The sequence below is a fragment of the Ammodytes marinus genome (assembly GCF_949987685.1).
Source record: "Ammodytes marinus genome assembly, chromosome: 13".
NCBI classification, from domain to species: Eukaryota; Metazoa; Chordata; class Actinopteri; order Uranoscopiformes; family Ammodytidae; genus Ammodytes; species Ammodytes marinus.
In genome coordinates, this window is record NC_137217.1 from 21721059 (window position 1) to 21745693 (window position 24635).

Consider the following 24635-nt stretch of genomic DNA (forward strand, 5'->3'; position numbering starts at 1 on the left):
GTGTCATTGCCCAAGCATTCAGACCGGAGACGAGAATATCTCTGAGCATATAAGCATGTTTCTGCTGTGAAGGTCAACGGTGTGTTTCAGTCTGTGAATCCTGTGCGAGCTTGAAGAAATAAGCAGCCAGTCCCTGCAGATGAAGCCTGTCTCTGAGAATTCATCATTAATATTCTCCTGGCATAAAATCCCCCATAAGGACTTGAGAGGAATCTTTTTTTTTTTTTGGAAAAGCATGACATGGTGGATTCCTCAGTGATTGCTGTTTTTTTTTCTTCTGACAAGAACAAATGAGCCGGCCTGAGAATGTGGGTATAAAAAAAGACACGTCACATGGTGTCGAGGCTCTCTCCAGGGACGAGGGGGGACCATGTGAGAATCTAATTATTTACACCCTGGTAAAGATATATCCACACATATGATGCACACACAAAAAAATGCCATTTGTTGGTTTGTTTATTTGCTCTTTCTCCACCAGAGGAAAATGAGAGGAGACAGGTTAAAAGAGCTGGAGGAGGTGTGTTGGAGGTTCTTCTGTCGTGCAGGGGGAAAGATGAAAGGAGGAGAAACGGGGAAGAAATGAGAGAATTGTTGACAGAAGAGGAGAAAGAGAGGGGGGAGGGGAGGGGACCCACGTGGAAGAACCGTCCTGTGACAACCGTCCAAACAAGCATGCATAGGTGTGAGTGCCATGAGTGTACGCCGGTATCAGCAGTCGCACTGCCTCATTTCAAAAACAAATAAATCCAATTTTATACAGATTTTTACAGAAGCCATCCAATTTTGTACAGCATTTCTTTTTTTATCTTTTATACAGCGGTTACTTTTTATTGCCACACATTTCCTAATTATGTCTATATTACATTTCTGATTGCCTCAAATCCCCTTTGGTTGATGTGAAAACTTATTGTTCTTTTTTTTTCTTTTTTCAGGCAGTGATTCTTCCAACTAGACAGACAACTTACTCTACACAGACAAACAGACAGACGTACATACGGACACAAATATACAGAACAGATACAAAGAGATAGAAAGAGAGAGAGAGAGAAAGGAGAAAGGCAAAGGACCAGAAGCAGATTTTTTGAGCGTCGTGCCTGCAGTTACTCTTAACTCTTGGAAGAATGGCAGTAGAATTATACAAAAAGAGGAACTCAGTTGCAAAAAATTGGTCGGTTAATAAAGACGTGATCAGTAAAACCTTAAGATCTACAGTAATATATTTGGCTTCTTGTTATTAGTTTATTCATTCATTGAGATTTTGATAATTAAAAAAAGGGGGGAAAGCAATAAAATAACCCCAATTGAAGCAGTGTCTTTTCATCATGTTTATGCATGTTTCCTTATGAACTTATATCTCTTTTTTGCCAAATTAGCCTAGCAGTTGTTTTGTGAAAACGTATTTTCCGCCATATTATATAGCTCTAACACCGACTGACTCATAAAGAAAAAAAATACTGCTCCCATAAGGGTTGGTACCGACATGAAACTATTGACTGTACAAGCTGTCACATTATTCCTCCCTACCGAGTAATTGTTCAATAAATAAATGAATATGTGCCATTGTGTAAAGACGTTCTGTTTGCAGTTTTGAGCCCCCTTGTCCTCACAAGCATTCGGATTCTTAAAGTGAAAAAAAACAAAACGCTGATTACAGATTTTTTATAATTGAGAGCTGCCAAACTATCCATCTCTAACCTCTGAACAAGGCTGCCAGGGTTTTAGTTTTTTTCCTGCTGCAAAGTACTCAAAACCACAGAAAACAAAGACGTTTGGCTTCACATCCATGACACATATTCCAACTCATACTGGAAGGGATTTCAACGCGTCAAGTAGAAAAATAAACATTGTCCCCAACATTGCATAAAGAAGCAATCAAAAAAATTCATAGATTCATTCAAGTCAATAAATCATTTTTGTTTCTTTGTTTTTTGTTTGTTTTTATCTTGAAAGTTTTCTCACACAATCATCAAAGTGAGAGGAGAAGGTGCTCACCAACAGAGAAAAATATGAAAAAACAGTGGTTGTGTTGTGAACTTTGTTGTTGCAAAGTTCATCAGTGAGTCGATGCACAGAAAGTCTTCACTATTTCTGTTTTCTCGCTGGAATACACCCATTCTTCCTCAGGTGTAACAAAGAAAAGAACTTTAAAAAAAAGGCATAAAAACATGCTTCCACAAACAAACCTCATTAAGATCACTATCACGCTCCAGGCAACTGCTTCACAGTAATCAAGACGAGCAGGAAGACACCGATCTATTCGGCTCTATAGTGTTCACTTCTAGTCTTCTGATCTATTCCCTGATTGGTTGATTGACGGGGATGTAACTTTTCCCATCCCCGTGAACTCAGACCTACTAACTGTTCTTGGTCTCCCCACTGTAGGACAACTCTCTCCAGTTTGAGTGGCCGCTCCATTTACAACACAAACTCCGCCCAGGGTTCCATTTGCCTTTGTGTCGTGGGACAAGGCAAAATCCAGGCCTCAAGTTGTGACCTTGAGAGCAATCCCAAAATAAGGTGGGACTGAGAGGTGTAAAAAAAAAAAAAAAAATCATACTCTACTCCTGGAAGGGGTGTGACTGTGAGTGAGAGGCGATTTGTATATATTCGGACTATTTACATCTATATGACAGAGCTGTAACTGGTCTGTTGGGGAGCCAGTATTTAGTCTGCCTATTGCTGGTTACAATTTAGATATTTGAATGTGTGAGTGTGTGTGTGTGTGTGTGTGTGTGCGTGCGTGTGCACATGTAGTGGTGGTCTAGGTGAGCGAGCTAGCAAGTTAGAAAGACTCGCTTGGTTATCATTGTTATTGTTTATCAAGTAAGTGTTTGATTCTTTCCCATGTGGACCACGAGGAGATGTCAAAAACAAACGCTCATGTACTGCCATCTGTTTTTCCAGTACATTCAAATAGTGGTAATCATCCTCAATTCATCACAAATACATCTATGGAAACAAAACAACAACAACAAAAAGCAGCTGAGGGTTTGTGTTGTTAATTGGCTTGGTTTTGGTTGTCTGTGGTGCTGAAAGCTTTCAGAGGGAACTGGGTAAAATCGACCGTCCAAAGGCAAACTCTGACCTGTTGGATTGCATCAGTGCAAAAGAGATTCACTCATGCAGCTCTGTCTTTAATTCTCCACCGTGACACCCGCCACTCACGCTCATCTGGGATACTATGGTTCAGTGCAAAGTCTATACAGTGCCGTATAGTATACAGGTACTCCATAGTACTCTGAAGAAACATGCATACAGAGAGACAGAGTAGGAAGCACACTATCTTGCAGTACAATCCTTATCTGTGCAGAGTTTGGTGTGTGCAGTCCACAGGACAGGCCTGTTCCTGGGTTGTGCCTCGGGCACCCCGGTGCCATAACATCGTACGAGAATTTATGTTTAGGGGGATCATCTGCATTTCACTATAATGCTGACATTTTCTGAGCCTTCTTTGTTTACATATGAAATTGTATGGGATGCCATTATTATGGTTTACCATGTGTGTTGGATGCAACAGGGAAATGTATTTGATTAAACACTAATATGTTGAGTAACAGCTGTAAACAGAGTTGCTCTCCCATAGGAAAACTCTTATATCTTATAATACACTTATACATAGATTTTTGTCTTGTCTTTGTTTCCCTTGCTTTATTACAAAATTATTCTTATTATAATGTTCTATTATGACAGATTTTCATTGTTATTATTAGACGATGACAGGGGTCGAGTTGCTTGTCTTCATAAAAGCATGCATGTTTCCCTTCCCCTCTTCTTCAGATCAATGGAAGATTCATTTCCCTGATGAAATGTCTGGGTCAGTTGGTGCTCCTCCTCCTTCTCCTCCTCTGTTTCTCTGTCCTCACTCCTCTCTCCAGTTCATTTGGGATGTAAGGCTTACAAAGAAGTAGGTGTCCTTTTGTTGCGTCAGCTCTTGTCTCACTGTGAGTCCAAATCTGTTTCTGGCCATTTTGAACAAATCAATCTCGCAACCAAAAAGTTGTGTTTTTGATACCTGAAAATAAAGAGATTAATAGATATATATTGTATTATTACGCTCATTCTCCACGGTCAGTTTGTATTAAGGAGTCTCTTGACAGCCAGGAACTCAGTTGGTTGCCATGGACGCAGCCTGCCTGTCCTCGCTCTTCTCCTCCAGCATCTGAACGAGGTCGGAGGTGACATCGGAAGCCTTCCGCTCTGTGATTGGCTCTGCCGGTGGTTGCCCCGGGCTACTGCCACCAGAGGCATCCCCCTGTTGCCTGGGAGGAGTCAACGTGGCCAGCTCTGGCTCCATGCACAGTGTCACCTCTTCCTCCTGATCGGGACAGAGGAAGCACACACACACACACACACACACACACACACACACACACACACACACACACACACACACACACACACACACACACAGGTGCATATTAGCAATAGGTTCACATGCATACTTTAAAGTGAACCCTTTAATTCTAGGGTCCATACAGGTTATTTTACAGGGTTAACCCATCAACAACAAGTTTTTTATTATTTATCATACATTAATGCCAACTGACCCTCATGGGTTAATACATTAATTTCCCATATTTCAGGCAACCATTGAAGTAATTCAACTTGGAGCAACTTTGCAGACCTGCTTGAGATGGGTAATCCATCAAAGATAACATGTAGTTGTCTATGATGAAAATGTAGAGGTCAATGAAATGTGTGTAATATGCCCAACACAAGTTCTCAGAGCCCAAAACCAAAATATGTTCTATTTTGTTACAACTTGTTACATTTGACAAAAGGCAAGTTGTTTGATTAATGCCTCTATTGATTATCAGAAATTCTGTCAATTTGCCTAATCAGTTAATCGACTAATCGTTTTAGCAGTGCTTACCACACATGCGTGAATTGAAACCATCCCATAAATCTGTTAAACCACCAGCAGTACGGTCTTTCGCAGTGCCTGTTTATCAGAATTTATCAGAACCAATATGAAACACTGAATTTGTATGTGTATGTATGTTATCTAACCCTTCACTTCACCTTGACTTCTTCCTCCTCCTGCTGCTCCAGTAGCGGGGAGTGTTCTGTTCCCACCAACTCGTCTCCAGAGGGAACACACAGGCTGGGCTCCACCACCACTGCCACTCCCATGTAGCCTCCTGCCTCCGTCTGATAGGCCTCCACCTGCCCAGTGTTCCACAGATCCACCAATGGCGGGTGAGCGGAATGGACGAGACTGTGGATGGTGCTGTTGGGCGTCACTTGCAAAGAGTGGTTGGCACTGTGCAGCCTGTGCTCCAGCGACTGCAGACAGGGTGAGGAAATACAGGGGTCAAAGGCAAAGCTGAGATCTGTTGCTTGTTGCTTGCCATCTGTTTCCAACTCAGGTCTATTTTTTCCATGACTCGTTGCCATGTCAGAGGTAACACAGCGCCGAGCCATTTGAAAAAACACACACAAAGCCTTGTGTTGGCAGCCAAGAAAAAAGGATTTAGGATGTCAATACAGTAAACCACTTTCTGACTCTGACTTTTTGGGTTACACTATCTGATATATCTGATATATTTGGTTAAAGAAAGTACCTTTTACTTATTACCAAATTACATTCTCCTTTCAATGAACATTTCAATTTCTTCCTAGGAAAAATATGAGAAACTATATACCTATAAAATGAAGAGTTTTATTAGCCCAAATATCACAGTAATTTGTCTAAAATCAAGAAAAACTTGAAAAACTAGACCTTTAGTTGAGATTATTTTGTCAAACTATTTCCAAGGTCAAAAAGGTCCCGAGCTACATGAAAACCCATGTTTGTTATGTTAGCCGAGTGAGACAAGTTTTACAAACCTCAAGCCATTGTGTGCACATAGCGGATCATGTGATGTAACATAAAAACAAAAACTAGCATTCTTGTCCGGATTCTTGGCGATTGCTCAGGCGCTAAAGGTTTATGCCTTATAGGAGCGGCAACACTCTTCAACAGTATAAGTAAGACTCTGTCACCTGTTGTTGCTGATACTGCAGCAGCTGCTGTTGCTGGTATTGCTGGATCTGTTGGATCTGCTGCAGCTGTTGTAGTTGACTCTGCTGCTGGAGAGTGAGCGGCTGCGTCTGCTGTGGTTGCTGTGACAGGAAGTGAGCCTGCGCTTCATAGCCCTCAGTCCCCATAATGAAGGCGCCTGTAGGGGGAGCCGCCACCATGGAGGGGTCATTGTTTATCGGCTCCCAGGCGTCAGAGGAGGAGAGGCAGAAGTGGCCCTGGGAGACATATGTGCGAGGCCACACCTCCGCTGACGAGTGGTGCAATATCTGATCTGGAAAGAATACAATCAAAAGCCAGCAGCTGCTAGTAGTGTTCTCCAGACTAGTCCAATAATCGATAACAAAATTAAAACCTAAATTCCATTTTGTTGGTCTGGTAAAATATAAGCATCGTATTTCATAAATAAATACAATAGTTGTTAATTTAGCATGAGACAATGCTTTCATTGTGTATGGGTAATGTGGTCTCAACTATTACCACACAATCAAGAAATCAGTAACTCCCCTAGATACAGTTTGAACACTGGCACACATTCTTTGTGGATTCATCATTTCAAACTGTATTGTGCAGCTTATCCGAGGATATAAACTGGGCCAGAAAGTCAACACAGCCACACATTTTTCAACCCTGTTCTAAACGTTTATTCAACTTAAATAAGCGTCATATTCTTAAGGAGGTTTATCTCACGGACTGTCTGCACCTCTAACTTGATGAGCAGAAAACAAGTTTGTGCACCATGGATTAAAAATGTCCAAAATTGTCATTTATGCAGAAGCAGTTCAGAGGGGTTTGCCTTCCTACAGTCCACGTTGGAAAATGTGAAATTAATAATGAGCCTACCCTCCAGCCTGGAGAGAGAAGATAGAACAGTATGTCCTCATTACTAAGCAGCAGCATGACACATGCTATAGTGCAAGCTGCTTGTCTACACCTACACAAACACTAACATTTGACACTGCTGCTTTAAAATGCCTGGCCCCATATTCAATCACCAATTCTGTTTATAAAAATATACTAAATATAGAATATTATATAATATTTTCTTTGATATAGAGATAATATATACTGTGTGCCAGTGGTGGGAAACAAGTACATGTTTTGAGGCATCATAATTAAGTACAGGTTTGGTGTACTTGTTCTTATATATTTTATGTTACTTTCTACTTCTAATTCACTACATTTCAGAGAGAAATCATACAAAGTTCCTCGATTAGATTTATCTGACAGCTATAGTTTATAAAAACTTATAAAAATATATATATATCCTTTCAATTATTGAAGAGTATTTAAAGTAGAAATAAATATAAATTAAAGTGGCTACAACATAAAACACTGCATAAAGAGTACTTTGTCAGCAATAATGAACTGATAATACAATAAATACATAATAATAGAATAACACTGACAGAGGTCATTCTGCTGCAAAATGATTACTTTGAACTCCAAGTACATTTGGCTGATAACACTTTTGTATTTTTAAGTACTTTTTGAACCCAAGACTTTTACTTTCAACTGAGTAGTTTTACAATTACTGAAGTAAAAGATCGTTATAAGTCTTCCCCCACTGCTGTATGAGAAATGTTCTTATTGCACGGTTTAGACTAGAGACATTGTTAGATTATCTAACACAGACTGCTTCAGCAGCCATGGTTTCTGTAGCCCCTTACCTCGACTGGTGATGCTCTCCTGGTTGACCTCGCTCAGATGAGCCAAGCTGCCCTGGTTTGAGCCTGAGCGCTGGCTATCTCCGTCCATCGATGACCAGGCCTGGAGCGTTGCCTGTGAGATCGCAAACTGCTGCAGGATGCCTGGGGTCATAATTCAAAGGACAAGCCGGGATCATTGTGAGGACATGCATTATTTTAAACTGGCTGAATAACTGGCATAAATCCCAGAAAGCGGGGGCGATGAGCACATATTTCTGCTGATCAATGTTAACGGGCTTTGCGTAGTGCTTGCTCTCTTCAAATTGTGTGTGTATGTGTATGTGTTTGGGGGGGCGTGCATTTCCAACCTGCAGTGAAACGGGCCTCCTTCTCCCCATCACTGAGGTCACTGTAGGCGTCGCTCTCCAGTCGTCGCTCCTTCTCCCTCTCCTGGGTGGTGATCTTGGGCCGGGGGACGTACCCTGGCCCTACCTCCTGCATGCTCCAGTTCTGCCATTCAATCATGTGAGCCACACGACCCGAGGCCAAGCACGTGGGCTTGGTCACTCTCTCCTTCATAGTGCGGGGTACGCCTTGGTGGTGGAAAAATACGTGGGACAGAGCAAAGATAGGAAGGATGACAGTGATAGACAAACAGAAAGGAAGGGGAGAGAAAGACAGAAGTTAGACATGTTTCCATCTAGTGTGTGTTTCTGTTTGACCATTGATACCGTGATGAAGTCCCTACTATTCAAATGGCTGTAGTTTAATGAGGGTCTTGATTAACATGGAAGAATAGTTAAATGACGAGGGTTGTGGAGGTGACATTCATGTGTTCAATGAGACTAAGCCATCGCCTGTACAGGCAGCAGGGAGGAGAGGAGAGAATGGATGTGTCTGGTCTGACAAAAGGTGCATCATGGGATGGAATAGGTTAATTGGGGTGAGATGGCTGCGTGACGTGAGTAATAAGAGGTTGGCTTGTTGACTCGATAGCTTTCACACCTCTGCTAAACTGCGCTTGCTTAACAGAAAACTGCTCCCTTTCTCTTCGCTGTCTGTCTGGGAACATTGACTAATGCCACAACGCAGGACATAGTTTTTAACGAGGAAAATTCATTTATATCCTACCAAGCAAACACCAGCTAATATCTGCATAATGGCTGCCCTCCACATTAGATGTGACCCACACATGATGACACATACTGTAAATCCTTGGTTGTTTGATTCTCTCTGATGGTGGCACATGGAGATGAGATTAATGAATAAATTATGGGAATAAATTAAAGGACAAAATAGTACCACACCACACAGTGCATCAGCTGCATTACACTCCACTGGACTGAAATACATTTCACTGAACTTAAACTGCACTGCACAAAACAGTCGGATTAAACCAAAACCACTGCACTGAAAGAAAGAAAGCACTTCACTACACTGCACTTAACTGTGTAATATAGCACGTCACATGGTTCATAACATTCACACTAATACTTGTTCAGGACATCACAACTTCACAACCACTTAAAGGTGGTTTCAGTGATTCTGGATAATGCTTGTTGTCAACATCACTTTTTATCCAAATCAGTCATTATCTCATCATCATTCACTACCTGTCTGTACTGTGTATGTGCTGAAAACAATCCAGTGTTTATAGACCTTTGTTTACAACCCCTCTGTGAAAATACCAGTTTATCAAGCTTGTGCTGTGTATTAACACTGTGTGTTAGCAGGTAACGGATTGTGAGGAGATATTCACGGATTTTGTGATTTTGACAACAAGCGCTCTCCAAGATCGCTGACACCACCTTTAACAACAAACAAAACCTATACTTCCCACTCACCTTTTCCCAGAGCAACAAGCTGTATGATGATGCACTATGTGTGAGTGTGTTGTAATTGTGTTGTGTTTTTCAGGCTGAATTCAATACGTCAATGACTCACAAGGAGCCATTGATGAGTGGTTATCACAGCGTGGGGAGGAAGTGATACAGGGGAACCCGTTTCGGGTACCATGCTGACTCGAGCGCCTCACTGAGGGTGGAGCCAGCATGGGGTCGGTTTACCAGTTACAGCACAGACACACACCTCCCACACCTGACAGAGAAGACTTAGCCAGAGCCCCGATGCCGTAGGCATTTGAGTTCCTCTTGAGCCGAGGCAAGATTGACGTGGTGTCTTCCATAGATAGCTGGAGGAGGGGGAGAAGAGAGAGGGATGGAGGGAGGAGGGAGAGCATGGATAGTAAAGGATAGTAATGGGAAGTGTGACAGGGCACACAGAGACATTGAGACAGAGTGTGTTACAGAGAGAGGTGAGTGGAGAGGAGAAGTGATGGAGATGTTGGGTTAATACAAAAGGTTTTCTTTTAAAACTGCATCATCCAAAACTCAAAGTGACTGTGTACTTGTTTTATTCTACACCAGTGAGTGATCCTGATTGTGCTCACTACCGTGCATCACTACGATGAACCGAAAGAGATCAACTGTAAAGCAGAGGTGGGTGGAGGAGGACGGAGAGAGGGGGAAAGAGCCGATCGCTAAAGGGTGAGTTCAATCAAAACAGGTGAGGGAAACGAATAGAGGGAGAGAAAAACAAATAGTAGATGTTGGAATGGTGTCACAACACTTACATTGATTCCTTCCCATGAAAATTCTGAGCGTCCATGCTGAGGAAGAGAAAATAGGAGGAGAGAGGGATGGGGAAAGAAGGAGCGGGAAAGAGTGAGAGAGTGACATGACGGAGAGAACATTGATGCGTATGGGAATGGGAGAAGACAGGGGGTTGGGCGGTGGTTTGAACATCGGGCAGGCGGAGGAAGAGAGACAAATTAAGAAGAGGGAGAGGATTTTTTTGCCAAGAACGAGTAAGGCGAGAGCCAAGGACCAGAATGACAGGGAGAAGGGGGATTAAACAGGGATCAGTATATGTTTGCTTAGTTATGTATAGCAGAGTGAATACGCCAAAGATGAATGAGTCTCCTCTCTGGTTACATGTGCTTCCAAAAACACTGAAAGCCAGAGGAAAATCGTGTGCGAGGGAGAGAGAGAGACAGAGAGATTTGTCAGTGAGGTGTTGAACAGTATCTGATGCTGCAGACAGACAGGGCACTGAGGCTAACAGGAGGAAGGGGAGTGTGTGATTATTTATGTGTGTTTATGTGTGTGCCTGTAAAGGCAGAGGCTCAGGACCAAACAGATAAGCATGCAGCCTCTGCCACACTCTCTATCAGCTGGACTGACACTAACTAGACCAGAGATACTGGTTGGGTTAGCGGCTGTGCTGGATTGTTTTTCACCTTCCCGTCAATCTGCCCATTGACAGCAAAGATAAATCAGTACATATACCAAATGGGCAAAATCTCACTCGTCCCTAACATTCATCACACATACTGTGTATCTTCTTCAATTGTAATTTGTTTGTTTCATAACTTTTCTGAAGCCTGTCTCCATTTTTGTATATTTGAAAGCCAGCATTGGAAAGATCAGTGGTGGGATTCTTTACTTGTAGAAATAGTTTTGGCACTTTGGGAAAAACGCTTGTTTACTTCCTTGTGACGACTTTGTAATGAGAAGATTGATTGCTACAGCATTCTGGGGTTGGTTTGGTAAATATACTGTAGCTGGAAACAGCAGATGGTTAGCTTTACCTAACACAAAGACTGGAAAGACATGGGGTAACAGATAGACTCAAAGGCAAGCAGAGACCGGGGAAGTTTCTGTGCCCCAGCAAAGAAATAGTCAGGCATAGTGTAAAACCCGCACAAACCACATTGTAATGTTTTTGCATTTTTTTCCAGAATAAATAAATAAGATAAAAAAATTTAATTGGTGAGGTTTGGAGGTGCTGCTGTGCGGATTAAGCGTACTGACATAAGTGGTGTCAGTATAAATTCATTGTGTTTATTTTATGTAGGAAGCAAGTTTAATCTATAATGAATCATATGTTTTACACTCATATACTCTTCATGTAAACTTTAAATCAACTAAATTAAGCTGCAAATTAATATATTACATTTAAAATGAATGTACTTCTCTCTGAGTTGTATCCCTACTACAATTCTTATGTTAATGTGCTTTATTACTTATCCCCGCTGGTGGGAAGACTGCTAAATGTAAAGAAAAGTTCATTTAATGCTGAAAGACATAATGAGGGAGCGACTTGTAAATCTCCATCAGCTACATACAGCATATAGGCTATCCAGATAGCTCCTGCAATCAATATTATTTCTTCTTCTTCTTGTATCTCAATTATTTCCTCCCACGCCCTCGCACTTTGACTCTCTGTTCATCTCTCTGTCTCTCTTTCTTCCTCTCCCTGCACAGGAGTGGGTGTGATGAGAGATTTAAGACACTGGGGTTGTTGAGCCGGAGCGCCTGAATGCAGCTTTTCCTATGTTCCTTCCAAATAGCCGACGCTGATGTAGGCTATGTGTGTGTGTGTGTGTGTGTGTGTGTGTGTGTGTGTGTGTGTGTGTGTGTGTGTGCGTGCGTGCGTGCGTGCGTGCGTGCGTGCGTGCGTGTGTGCGTGCGTGTGTGTGTGTGTGTCACTATTTTTTTATTTTATTTTATTTTTATCTCTCTGTGGGACTGAAGGGCAATCTGGGGCACGATGCATAAATAAATGATGGATACGGTGTTACGCCGAAAGCTGTGCCCGGCCAGAATGTGTGACCCTAGAGGGCGCTGTTCTTATTAATTAACCCAGTGTCATAGTGAAATATGGCTATGTAAAAACGTTGGTCCAATTGTAAAAGTTTCTCAAAATTGGCACTGAAATGGTCAGATTGTTACATTTTTCAAGGTGAATAACCAACCCAGTTACCTATCACAGTGAAATGTGTAGGCTATACTTTTTCCACTGTTCAATCATTTAAATTGGAAGCAAAAAACTTAATAATCTCTCATTGCAGGGCTGTTTTTGTAAAACTACTATGTTTGAGCTGTGGACCAACATAATTATTAAAACATTTCACTGTGAGACTAGGTCGTTATATGCCTAGAGTCTATTGAAATCAGTTACGAAATATCCCTCTAGGGTCACACATTCTGGCAGGTCACAGCTTTAGGCGCAACAACGGTCCACAGTGCATTTGGTGAAAAAGAAGCATTTGCTGCATTTTATTCCAAAATGGTTCCCCACTTGCTGTGTCCTTTCTAAAGAGGGATCAGTTTGAAAGGAGAAGAGAAGAAGAGAAGAGGACAAAATAAAGTAATGGCAGGTAAGAAGTTGGAGAAAGAGAGTGATGCCTCTGCTGTTTTGCTTTGAACCAGCACCGGGCAGCGACTTTGTCAGAAGGACATCAAGCGACAGACGTCATAGCAACAGCACTGAGCCAACAGAACCAGCGATTGTCAAGCGTTCCAGCTACGCCACCCCACAATGGGCAGGGAAGTGTCGTGGAAGTGAAGCGGCTGACATTGACATGATGTGCATGTGCGCTACTTTACTAACCTACTAGCATAAGCACTGGCACCTTGAATTACAGAGAGCTAGTGGGCCGGGCTGCTCTAGCTCATCACATCACATCAGCTGCATGTGAAACAGTTTTTTAAATCAGCGGCCATGTTGGTTCCTCAGGTGGAGAAGTGACAGTCCACTGTCAGAGGAAGTCAACAACAAGAAGGTTGAGCCACAGGGACTGCTGAAGACTTACCTGCTCCCCATCCTTCTGGACTGGCACGCCATCTCCCGCTGAGAGCAAGGTAAAGGAAGACACAAACAGAGGGAGAGAAGAGAGAAGGAAAATAAATTAAATTTTTTTTGCATTTAACTAATTTCTCAATCAAATCCCAAAAAGGAGCCTTGCCACCACAACATGTTCCCTAGCATAGCATTCATACTGTTCATAAATCTGTGGCTAAAGTTTGGTAGATTAGAAGTAGGGGAAGGTGGGGTGATTTGTGCATTTTGGAAGTTGCAAAACCCCTTGTTTCTAGAAAACCGTGGAAGAAATTGGAAATGTGACCACATATTTAAGAAGAGCCATCCATTTGACTCATCCTGTAAAGAAGGGAGACACAAGGAATAAGATATAAGCACATTTAAGCTCAAAAAACTGTGTTTTGCCTTTCAAAGTAAAATTTCCATGATCAAGGTTTTTTGATTATTGTGTCTGAACAATTATAGACACGTTTGAAAACATTTGACACATGTTTTAGTGCTTTGGTATGCTACACTTTGAGTCTATATAGTTAGCACAATGTCAACCCTAAATTGCTGCATCATGCCTATTATCCAAAATTCTGGGGATGGGGTGATTTGTGCGCAAGGGCCTGGGTGAGTTATAAGTAAGTAAGTAAGTAAAATGTATTTATAAAAGCACATTTATGACAGTTTGCACTGTCCAAAGTGCTGTACATAGTGCATTCAGTAGGTAAACAATGAAGGTAAAATAACAATAACCAAAATAAAAGACGTAAAGCCCATACATCCACATAAACACAGATAGTAGTGCAGAGGTAAGTAAGTAGTGCAGGGGTTAATGGGGAGGAAACACCAGGGTGTACATATGGGTTTTGAGCCTTGATTTAAAGGCAGAAATGTAGGGGGAATCACATTTGTCAGGTGGCAGTTGGTTCCACAAGCACGGAGCAACTAGTGCAAAGTACATTTCTGAGAGTTGTGCCAGTGGCATGGCTGTATACGCTGGTCACCAAAAGAAAGTGATTGTCTACAGTAGCTCAGAAGAGAGTGACATCTCAATTCCACTTAACGACACCACTGATGAGAGTTCAGATGGCCAGAAAGATGATGATGGTGACTTTGTCATTGTGACACAATGACGCACAAATCACCCCACATAGTGGGGTGATTTGTGCGACAAGACAACTTTTTTTCCGAAAGCTATATTTCTTAAACAGTTTATTCCAGATCCAAAGTTTTTATTGCCAGGGATGCACAACATCCTGAAATATATGTACATATTTGAGTTGGAGACATAACTGTCAAGGCCTCACTTTAAAATCACTTTGAGTAAAAAGTTGCACAAATCACCCCACCTTCCCCTACTAGAAGATATATTTTTTCTTATTTTCTGTCTTTATTCCTCTACAAATGAGTGTCTGCTTCCCTCACTTCCACTTCCAAGGACATAGCATTCACAATTTGTTTGTCCTTAACTTTAAAAACAACGACAATATGCTTTATTTTGTAAAGAAGATCCGAATCATAATAATAATAAAAGAAGACTATGTGTGTGTGTGTGTGTGTGTGTGTGTGTGTGTGTGTGTGTGTGTGTGTGTGTGTGTGTGTGTGAGTGTGAGTGTGAGTGTGAGTGTGAGTGTGAGTGTGAGTGTGTGTGTGTGTGTGTGTGTGTGTGTGTGTGTGTGTGTGTGTGTGTATAGATATATAACAACATCAAACACACACTCAAACAAAAAGTGAAATAATTAAAAAAAAATATATAAAATAAAAAACACCAAAGTAATAGTTTGATGCCTTTCCAGCAACTGGATTAGTTTTTTTTTACGTTTAATCTAGCAGCATTTTCACCCCAAACATTTCAAAACTCCTTAGTGTTTTCCCTCGATACACAAGACTGGTGTGTTTCCGATAGAGAGCAATACATTGATTTGCTGCTGGTATCACTACTGTTAGATAAGTTTTGGTAATATTGTAAGGGCTGCAAGGTATATTCTCTCTGATATATGAGTAGTCAAGGTTTCATTTAAACAACAAATAAAGGAGAGATCTGCCCATTTATATCTGATTCATCCACATACACACTTTCAACGTCTCTATTTACCTTTGAGTCATAATTCCTTGAGTCAATCGGCCCTTGGATGCAGTACTTTTAAATTCAGAACAACAGTTGTATAACCCGTCCCCTCCACCAAGACCTCTATGCAGTCCAGGACACTCAACTGTCAGTGTCAACCACCTACAGGCTTTTATCCACCGCCACCAAGGTAGATTTTGGGGGATCCTTTATAGGTGTCTTAGCTTTCTCTAGCAAGGCAGTTTGAGCGTTTTTCCGTGTAAACGCCACCTAGTGCACTATGAAGAGTCAGTGGCAGATCACACACAAAGCCATCAACCCAGCACTTTGTAGATGATAAGTCATTTGAAATACACACTCTCTGTTGGATAAATGAACGTTATTATCCCCTCCACTTTCCTAGCTGTCCAAATCCTAATTAAAACATTGGTTTAATTAGAGACACCGTACTGGTAATGGAGTTTAAACACAGCTCCGGTCTCTAGGTGCCTGCTCCATGTATCAGAGGGTCTGAGCTCTGTGTGTGCAACTCTCAGAGGGGCTCCCTCCTGTATCAGCACTCTGTGTGTGTTTGTGTTTGTGTGTGTGCGTGCACGTGTGTGACTGTGTGTGTGTGTTTACATGTGTGTTGCTGAGACAATCATGTTTTTCAAGGCTGCATTTGGCAATCATTAGCAAGAGCCTCCTCATAGAGCTCTGAGAAACACAGAGAGTTGGTTGGCTCTCTGGATGTCCAGTGATGTCTGTGACCTGCTGACCCAGTGATTCAAAAACATCGTCTTCACTCTGTCTCTGTTGAGTCCTCAGATATTACCCTTCCCTCCGAACACAATCCACTTTCATCAGATCACCGTAAGGGCAGGGGACAAGGGATCGACTTCATGCCTGAAATTGACCCCCTTCACTTGTGCCAACTCCAATTTCATTAGTACACATAATACAGTACTCATACCTGGGATCTTTTCATTTTGGGCGTCTACTGTCAATCTTGTACAAATATCATTGTATTTCATCGGTATGCATTTGAAGGAGTTACTTCCAAGAGGGAACAAGTTTTTATATCTCCCGGTTTGTTTGACCCAGTTTCCCCTCAACACACTTCTGTGTTTCTTCTAGTTTGTGTTTCCCTAAATACCTGTGGGCATAACTGCAGTAGGTACATGAGCTTACTGTAGGTATAAATAGCTGTATGGTTGTACAATAGCGGGGTAAATATACCTTAAAGGGACACTCCATCGGTTTTATGTGTCAAAGTCAATATCCTAGAAATGGGGAGTACTACACACAGCCTGAAAAACAGAGCTGACTTTACTTTACCTCTATGGAACCAGAGACGGAGGAACAGTGGAAAGCACAAATCTTGAACACAACATTGGGGGTGAGGCATTTGAGGACATAGAATTTTTTTTTAAAGAGTTGGGAAGGGTTAAACGGCAGATGTTTTTTTTTTTTTTTTTTTTAAACGTACAATAGGGACTAATATGCTCTTTTCTTTTGCAAGTACCTCCAGTGTATGTCAAAGTTAAGCAAAACTGGTCAAATGAAAGATCCGAACATTTATTATAAACCAATCTTCACTCCAGTTTTACATCTCAGAAGACTCAGTAGAAGATTGTTTTCTGTATTTCATTATGGTCCATCGCGGTCTCTGTCAGTGGAAAATGTGGCCTTCAGTTATCAGCTTTCCAATGAGCTACACATGACTTTTATCCCTGATGTTGAGGATTTGACACTGGAAGTAACACTGCAGTTTCCCATTAAAAATATTAGCTAGCGTTCTTGTGAAAATGCACTATTCAAGGAAACTACTTCGCATCAGGACTTGCCATTTTCAGAGAGGGTCTCATTTATATTCAAGCGTTACTTTTTCTATTAGCAGTGAACTCTGTGTGACCTCTGAAGGATTTGTCAGTCATGTTGGATTTTTGGCACTGAAAAACGCGGCGTTAGATGGCTACTTATTGGCTGATTTCAGTTAGACAGACAGATGTCACATTATTTTGCCGGCAGGAGAGTGTCCTAGATTTCTTTACTGAATGGTTTAAAAATCTTCCATGCAAACACAAACTGTACATGAGCATATATGCTAAACCCACACACATTGGGCCTACAGCAACATGCAGCGTAATCCACAGGACACACTCAACTGCTCCACTCTTCCTCTGTTTCTCTTCCTCCTTTTCTTGCTTTCTCAGTCTCCCCCCTCTGCATCCCTCAGCCTTGTTCGGCCAATTAGTAGATTAGCAGTCACTCTCTCCCCACATGAATCACAATATGGCTCAAGAGTTCTCTGGATTGTAGCATCACAAACTACCACTAGAAAGCCCTCCAGCCTCTAGACAGCAATGGACCAGAAACATTCAGTACAGTGTCTGTCCCATTGTAGCTGTATGTCCATTGCCTAGCGTCTATGAGCCTCATATGAGATTACATCAAGCCATGTGCTATTTGTTAAGTGAGCCAAGTGAGGGTTTGGATGTCCATATCATGCAGCAATTAGTCAGAGTTAGACATTAGAGGACATTATCCAGCATCTCAGTGCTTTGTTAAAAGCCATGGCACGCTTTGTATTTTTCTACTTGGTGAAGGTCTCTTGGGCTCTCAGCAGCGCAGTAAGCAAATGTGTAATTCTGCTCCTAAAAAGACAGGCAGTGTACCTCCTTGAGGAAACTGCAACAACAACTGAGCACATGACCAGAGCTCTGAGCCAGCTTTTCTTCCCCTGGCGCTCCCCCCTCCTCCCCCGCACACACAGCGGTGCAGGGCTGGATCCCCCCCTGCGGTCATAGGGGATCCGGGCTTAGCTCAGCCGAAGAGAAGGAGCGGGGAGGAGAAAAGAGAGGGAGCACAACGCCGTGCGTAACGCACAACCAAAGATCTGCAGCGGCCGCACAATTAACTCCAACTCTGACTGTAGAGGCTTGATGACTCCTGCTGAAGTGGGAAGCATTTGAGTGTCATCTGTCCTTTGTAATCCCGATGCCCTGCGGCAGTGACAGTTAAGAACCAAGGGGGCTCGGTGCTTGTTTACCATGACAGCTGCAGTAAGGCTGGTTGCCACGGCCGGGTAGCGGCTTGTATAGCAGCCCTCTTGCAGCGATGTGTTCAGATGCCGGGTTACTCGGCTTCACAGTTCAGAAAGAACACAGCTGAGGACCAGAGCCCAGATGGTTGTGAGACTGAAATGTCTCAGGACATTATCCATACCCATGCAGGAGCTCATGACACAGACCTAAACAGACACTCTAGCTCAGAATGAGTTGCTGACGTTAACTTGCTGCAATTCCCCCATCTACATGCCCCTGACATGGGCAGGCCTGGCATGTCCTCGTGAATGTGGCTGCCTTCTTGTGCCATGTCTCCATCACGGATTCAGGGCAAATAGGTTACACCTGTCATAGGTACTAATTGTGGTAACGAACAACTACAACATGTAGTATCTTGGCACAGGCAGCCCAGCATCATAAACCTGATCATCACACCTGTTAACATCCTAATGTCCTGCTGCTGTACTCACACATGCAGAGGCAGAGGAAATCAACCATTTAAGTGTTGAATTAAGGTGAAAACATGTCTTGCTTTTGATATTCAAAGACTCCTCTATTTGAGAACAAGTCATTGTTCTTTATCAGCACTGAGGTTGTTAGTATCTGCAGATAACAGTAAGACAATCAACGCTGTTTGCGCACTTATGCTGAGTGCATCCACAAATGCACACACACTTACACATAACCACACATACACACATATCAAATAGTCGGGATGAAACTCTCTCTTTTACAGCATTGTATGTATTTCATAACACACTCTGTGGCTGAGTCACATTGTTGACAGAAACAACTGCCATTATGTGCCCACCCACACACAGGCCTCTCACTGCTAATCTGTCACGTACAGGCTGAAAATGATATGTTCAAGGGCACACACAACCATATACATCTAATCAATTCTAATCACTAAATGATACAGGCTTGTAACCTGGGATCCAGTGACAAACCTTAATAGCCCGCAGTAGAGAATATGACGCACACATAAATCCGAAGGTAAAGACCCTTATATGGTACATTGGAGCCCTTGGCTGCGTACGTCTGCACACACACACACACTAAAACACACACACAAGTGTGGGTCATCAGGTCCCGCTATGTCTCTGACATACTACATCACTGAGTCATTCACCTTGAATGTGCTCATGTGTAGAAGTCTTTTCCAACCTGGACAGAAGCCAATCAATCAGCCTTCGCCACAGCCTGAGCCTGCCCATTTCCCCAATTTACAGGCAGACTGCAAACTGGCACAGGCGGGACAAGGTGGATGGAATGTATTTCTTTATTTTTTTTATTTAATGGCAGGGGATCCCTCTTTGTAATGCCGTAGCAAACATTATAGGACACAGTGAGCGGTGCCTATATATTCACACCCACACACGGGCCATACATGAACATAAATAGCAGCCATAGCATGAGCATATAAGAGGCTGTATGGAAACTTAAGGTAATTCACAAGTCCATGCATCAACACATACACAAGAACATTCAGATAGACACACATTATGAAACACAGGCACTCGAGCAGGATACTGTTTGAAATTCTTCTAAATGTAGCTATACGATATCTGAATTTAAGTTTGAATAAGGATCATGGTTTCTACAAACCCCTATTTTATGATTAAGAAATAAATAAAAAATAAAACAGATAATGAACATGACCAACAATTACGCCAGCCTTAAGCACTTGACACTTGCGATGCTCTGCAACAAACACATTTCACACAGTACCAGAAGAATTTGTATGCAGACTAGGGCAGTGCTATAAATGTTTACAGCAATATTCCGTGATATTTATTATCTTGAAATCTGTATTGCTTTTCAGTTCCAAAAATCGATATCTAGAAAAAATAAATAAAAAATTGCGTTCGTACTACATGAACTGCAACCTCCGCTCCTGTAGATGTCACAGCATGGCTAGTTGCCAGTTGAGTGAAACCTGGAAGCAGCATGGCCAACTCGGATGACAAAATTAGAGTTGCCCCTTCCAAATACAAAGCCGAATACAGCGCAAATCACCGCAATATGCCTCGTATCGCAATGTGTATCGTGATATATCATATCATGACCCATGTATCATGATGTGTATCGTATTGTGAGTCCTTGCCAATAAAAAGCCCTATTGCAGACATTAACCCACACTCACACAGAATCAGCTATTGGTGCTTATGAATCAGTGAGTGGTGTGTCAGCAGTGGCACCTTACCAAAACTAACTTAGTGAAAAGAGAGGGAGAGTCTGCTTAGAGGCTGCATAAACAGGTGAGAGTTGTGTCCCACATTTATATCTATAATTTCACCACTGCAGCCTGACCCACGGTGGTTATCTTCACACTGCACACAATGCCCTACATTTTACAATGATTTACATTTCCAGCACTGATAGGTATAGTGAACCTACTGCCTATAGGTAACTGGATACAAAAAAGGGCACCTGCTGTATAGCTTTTGCCACAATTATGTCTAATGACATTATCAACACTACATCTAGAAATGTGATGAACGTCATGGTGCTGTTACAGAATTACTTACACTGTGTTTGGCAGCTGGAGAAATTTGCCGTCATTGAGGCATACCTACGCTGTGTGCTGTACACACAAGCTGAGTCAATGACAGAAATACAGTTTGTAGTAGTTATTTTGCCGTCAATTTTATTGGCTTTCCATGCTGATGAAGTAAAGAGGGATGTGCACCTCCCATCGACTGCTTCTCAAGGCCTCTGCTCTCTGAAGGGGTGACGGACGTCGTCATCTTATCTACAGCTGAGCACTGTCTTTCTTCACCTCACCCAGTAACAGTGATGGCGAGGAGTAAAAGCAAATGTTAAAATGGTTGCTTTATAGTCTCTCATTTTGAAAACCTCAAATAGCCAGTGTACCAGTCTACCGTAAGTGCAGTGACAAATAATAACTTTTTAATAGATTATTTGAAGACTGACACTTTTAATGACAAATAATTGTTTCAAACTCACAGTCTGTACTGGCCCTGCGACCTGACCCCCAGGTAAGAGCTTGACGATGAGTGAGTGAGAGAGTGAGACTGTACCGCTGAAGGTAAAAGAGAGCTAACACCAACTGTGGTGTTTATGTCAGGCCACTTTTCTTCAACTGGGTCTAAGTAAACAGCCACAAACAACACACAACTGCATTACAAACAATTATTCTGAGGTGGGATACTGCATGTATCAGTGTCTGCATCATTTGCCATGATATTGCTACCTTTTTTTTTTTAGAGATTTAGGGCTTCCTTTTGAAAAACATTAAAACTGCCAGACCTTTGATAACAAGTGATATCAATTATCAAGTGTTAAGCACTGGCCTTATATCCTTAGCCCATCAATTCATACTATTAAAAACATGACACAATAGCTTCACAAAGTAAAATGTACATTTTCCTGTAGGGCAAAATGCACTGTGTACTTTGTTAACCTGCTGGACAAAGGCATGATTCATTTTTCAAAGGCATGATTCATTCATGATGATTCTTGTGCCAGAAATACAGATAGCATACCGTGGCATCGTATGGATACAATCAGATATCACAGTCTGACCGAGGAAAACACACCCAGATAATTTGGAGCTGGGAGATATAGTGTTACCAGTGGGCAGACTGATACATTAGGGCTACTACCATACAGACAGATCCAGTCCCGCTGCTACTCCTGTTGATTTCTGGCAGCATGGACTGCAGTTGAGAAGGTCGATCAATAGCACACACTAAAGCCATTCTCACCCAGGATAAACACAACCACGCCTCTAGACCGGCGATACTGCTGCTGACAGCAGACGTCACAGAACTACCTTCTGCCTTCTCTCAAGCACTGTTTAATGACACACATTCATGTTAGAATATTACACACACACACACACACACACACACACACACACACACACACACACACACACACACAAACAGCTTCAGATATCATTTATATTCCATGAAGTACACTATAGATGAACAATCTTTACTACATGTGACTGACAGGCTACGGTACTTTGGATGTGCGCTTATGCATATTCTCCTTAACCAAAGCTCTTCATCACTATCCCCGATATGAAAATGTAACTGCTATTGCCAGAGCAGTCTCATTGAATTCTTAAGCTTCTGTGATCACTTGTATGAAGATGAGCATCAGTATTCCGGTGGCCCCCAATCAGTATAATGCGACACCTTTCCAAAGCCTTTCCGTCTTCTTCAATCCCATTATTTCCAACAGCTGGAGTTGCTGGGCTCTGTCTGTGTCTCCTGTCTTGACCCGAGTGTTGACAGAGAATCCCCACCTCCTTCCCCTGCACTGCAATGTGTCAAACACTATCATCTTGACGGCCTGAGCTGCTGTAACACTGCTACTCTGCTGCATTCAGTTCACACCTGCCATCCCAACTGTGTCACGTAGTATACTCTCCCCTCTGCACTTGCACATTGTAGATATGTTTTGAAATCCTCTTCATCGAATAGCCATGCAAGTACAACGGAGATCCTGGCTGTAACCTGGCAGTGACGTTCATGACCCCTGTAAAGGTTATACACTTCTCAGAGTGTTAAATGTGTGTTGAAAGTGATGCTTTGCCTACATTATGTTTAGCCTGAGTGCCTCATGTGCTAAGTGGCTCATTAATATTTAACACCGAAGGAAGTCTGTGTTTATTTTTATCTTGGAGCATGATTCATGCCACACACTGAAACCTGCAGGACCTGAATATGCTCTGCAACATATCCGAATGCTATATTTCCACAAGCTGTTTACCATGATTATTCATACGTTCTATTCTTAGTCTTTGACGGCTTAGCAGCAGTCCTGATATTGATTTACTTAATATGTCATATGTGGGGTTTTTTTTTATCCAGGAGGATCCTCACCTGGAAGCTCCCATCAATCCTGCACACCCTCGCCTGCACATATTTGCCCCTCCCTCCCCCCTCTCTCCTCTGCCATCCGTCCATCTCCCCTCCTCCTCTCCTCCTCTTCTGGCTGCACTGAAAACCTTTCTCTTCTCTCTCGTTTCTTTATCTCTCTCTATCCCCATTATTCATACAAATACTAACAAACTGCGCAAACGCCCCTGACAATGGCATTATCCCTTTCCTTCCCTTTCCTCTCTTTCTCCAAGCCATACACTGCCCTATAAATAAGCACTATCAAAGCGTTTTCCTCTCCCGCCTCTCTCTCCTCTCCTTCCCTCTCTGCCTCCTACTCACACACATATACATGCTGCCAAACAGCATCATAAATCAAGGGATGGGAGGAGGTGGGGAGGGGAGTGGGGACGTAGGGGATGCAGCCACACACACACACACAGTAGCACATTTTAACACATATCGCCTCTGACGTCTCGCCTGTATACTACAGTATGTACACAGCTTCTGTGAGCATACATCTGCAGCTTGCTCATACGCTGCACTGATAGAGGAGCAAACAGCTCATAGACGCACACACACACACACACTCACACACACAAAACCTGTCCGTAGTCTCAGCACAAACCCTCACTCCCGCATGAACCCCATCCCCCCCTTCCTACCAACCCCCCTCTGCCCCGCAACGAGAGAGTGAGAAGAGAAGCGGGGCTTACTCAGTCTCCTGGAGCCGATGCATCCCATGGTGTATTCACAAAGGCCCTGGATACAAGCGTGGAAGTGTAACCCAGACACCGTGCATTCTCCCTTTCGTCCTCCTGCGACTCTCTTTCTCTCAGCTCTGGCTTCTTTTTCTTGCTCTCCTCCTGCTCTCTCGTTTTCTCTCTCCCTCCTGCGCTTACTCGCTCTCTCTCTCTCTCTCTCTCTCTCTCTCTCTCTCTCTCCCTCCCGCTCCCTCTCTCCGGTGCAGTGTCTTAGAAGAGATCCGGTTAGTAAGTCAGTATGCCTAAGGGAAATAGATTGGGACTAAATAAAGATGTGAGGCATTATAAGCATTATTTAACACAAATATGTTTTTGTCTTATAATAATAGCTATCAATATGAGCGTTTTGTTATCTGTCATTTTAGGTGAAGAATATCCAAGTCCAGCCGTGGCCATTATTACATTTAGTTATTGGGACTGACAATGATAATAGGATTGGGTCATTTGTTAATCAGACAATATCCAAAGAACCACATGGCATTAGTGTACTAATGGGTTAACACAACAATTGGATTGGTTGCATGTGTATTGGGTCACCACTATAGGATCAATAGCACGGTGCTGAGAGTGCCGGGCT

General features: G+C 42.5%; 1 protein-coding gene across 1 annotated transcript; it reads right to left on the bottom strand.

Moving 5' to 3' along the window:
• Positions 1-4071: 4071 nt before the first annotated feature.
• On the bottom strand, positions 4072-24038 carry fam131bb (family with sequence similarity 131 member Bb; the record flags this gene model as incomplete). Its single annotated transcript, XM_080038942.1, has 9 exons — positions 4072-4315; positions 5023-5286; positions 5986-6296; positions 7693-7833; positions 8040-8264; positions 9760-9862; positions 10304-10339; positions 13328-13365; positions 24011-24038. 9 exons carry the CDS (start codon positions 24036-24038, stop codon positions 4106-4108), a joined length of 1356 nt encoding a protein of 451 aa, XP_079895068.1. The 3' UTR covers positions 4072-4105.
• Between the last annotated feature and the right edge of the window lie 597 nt (positions 24039-24635).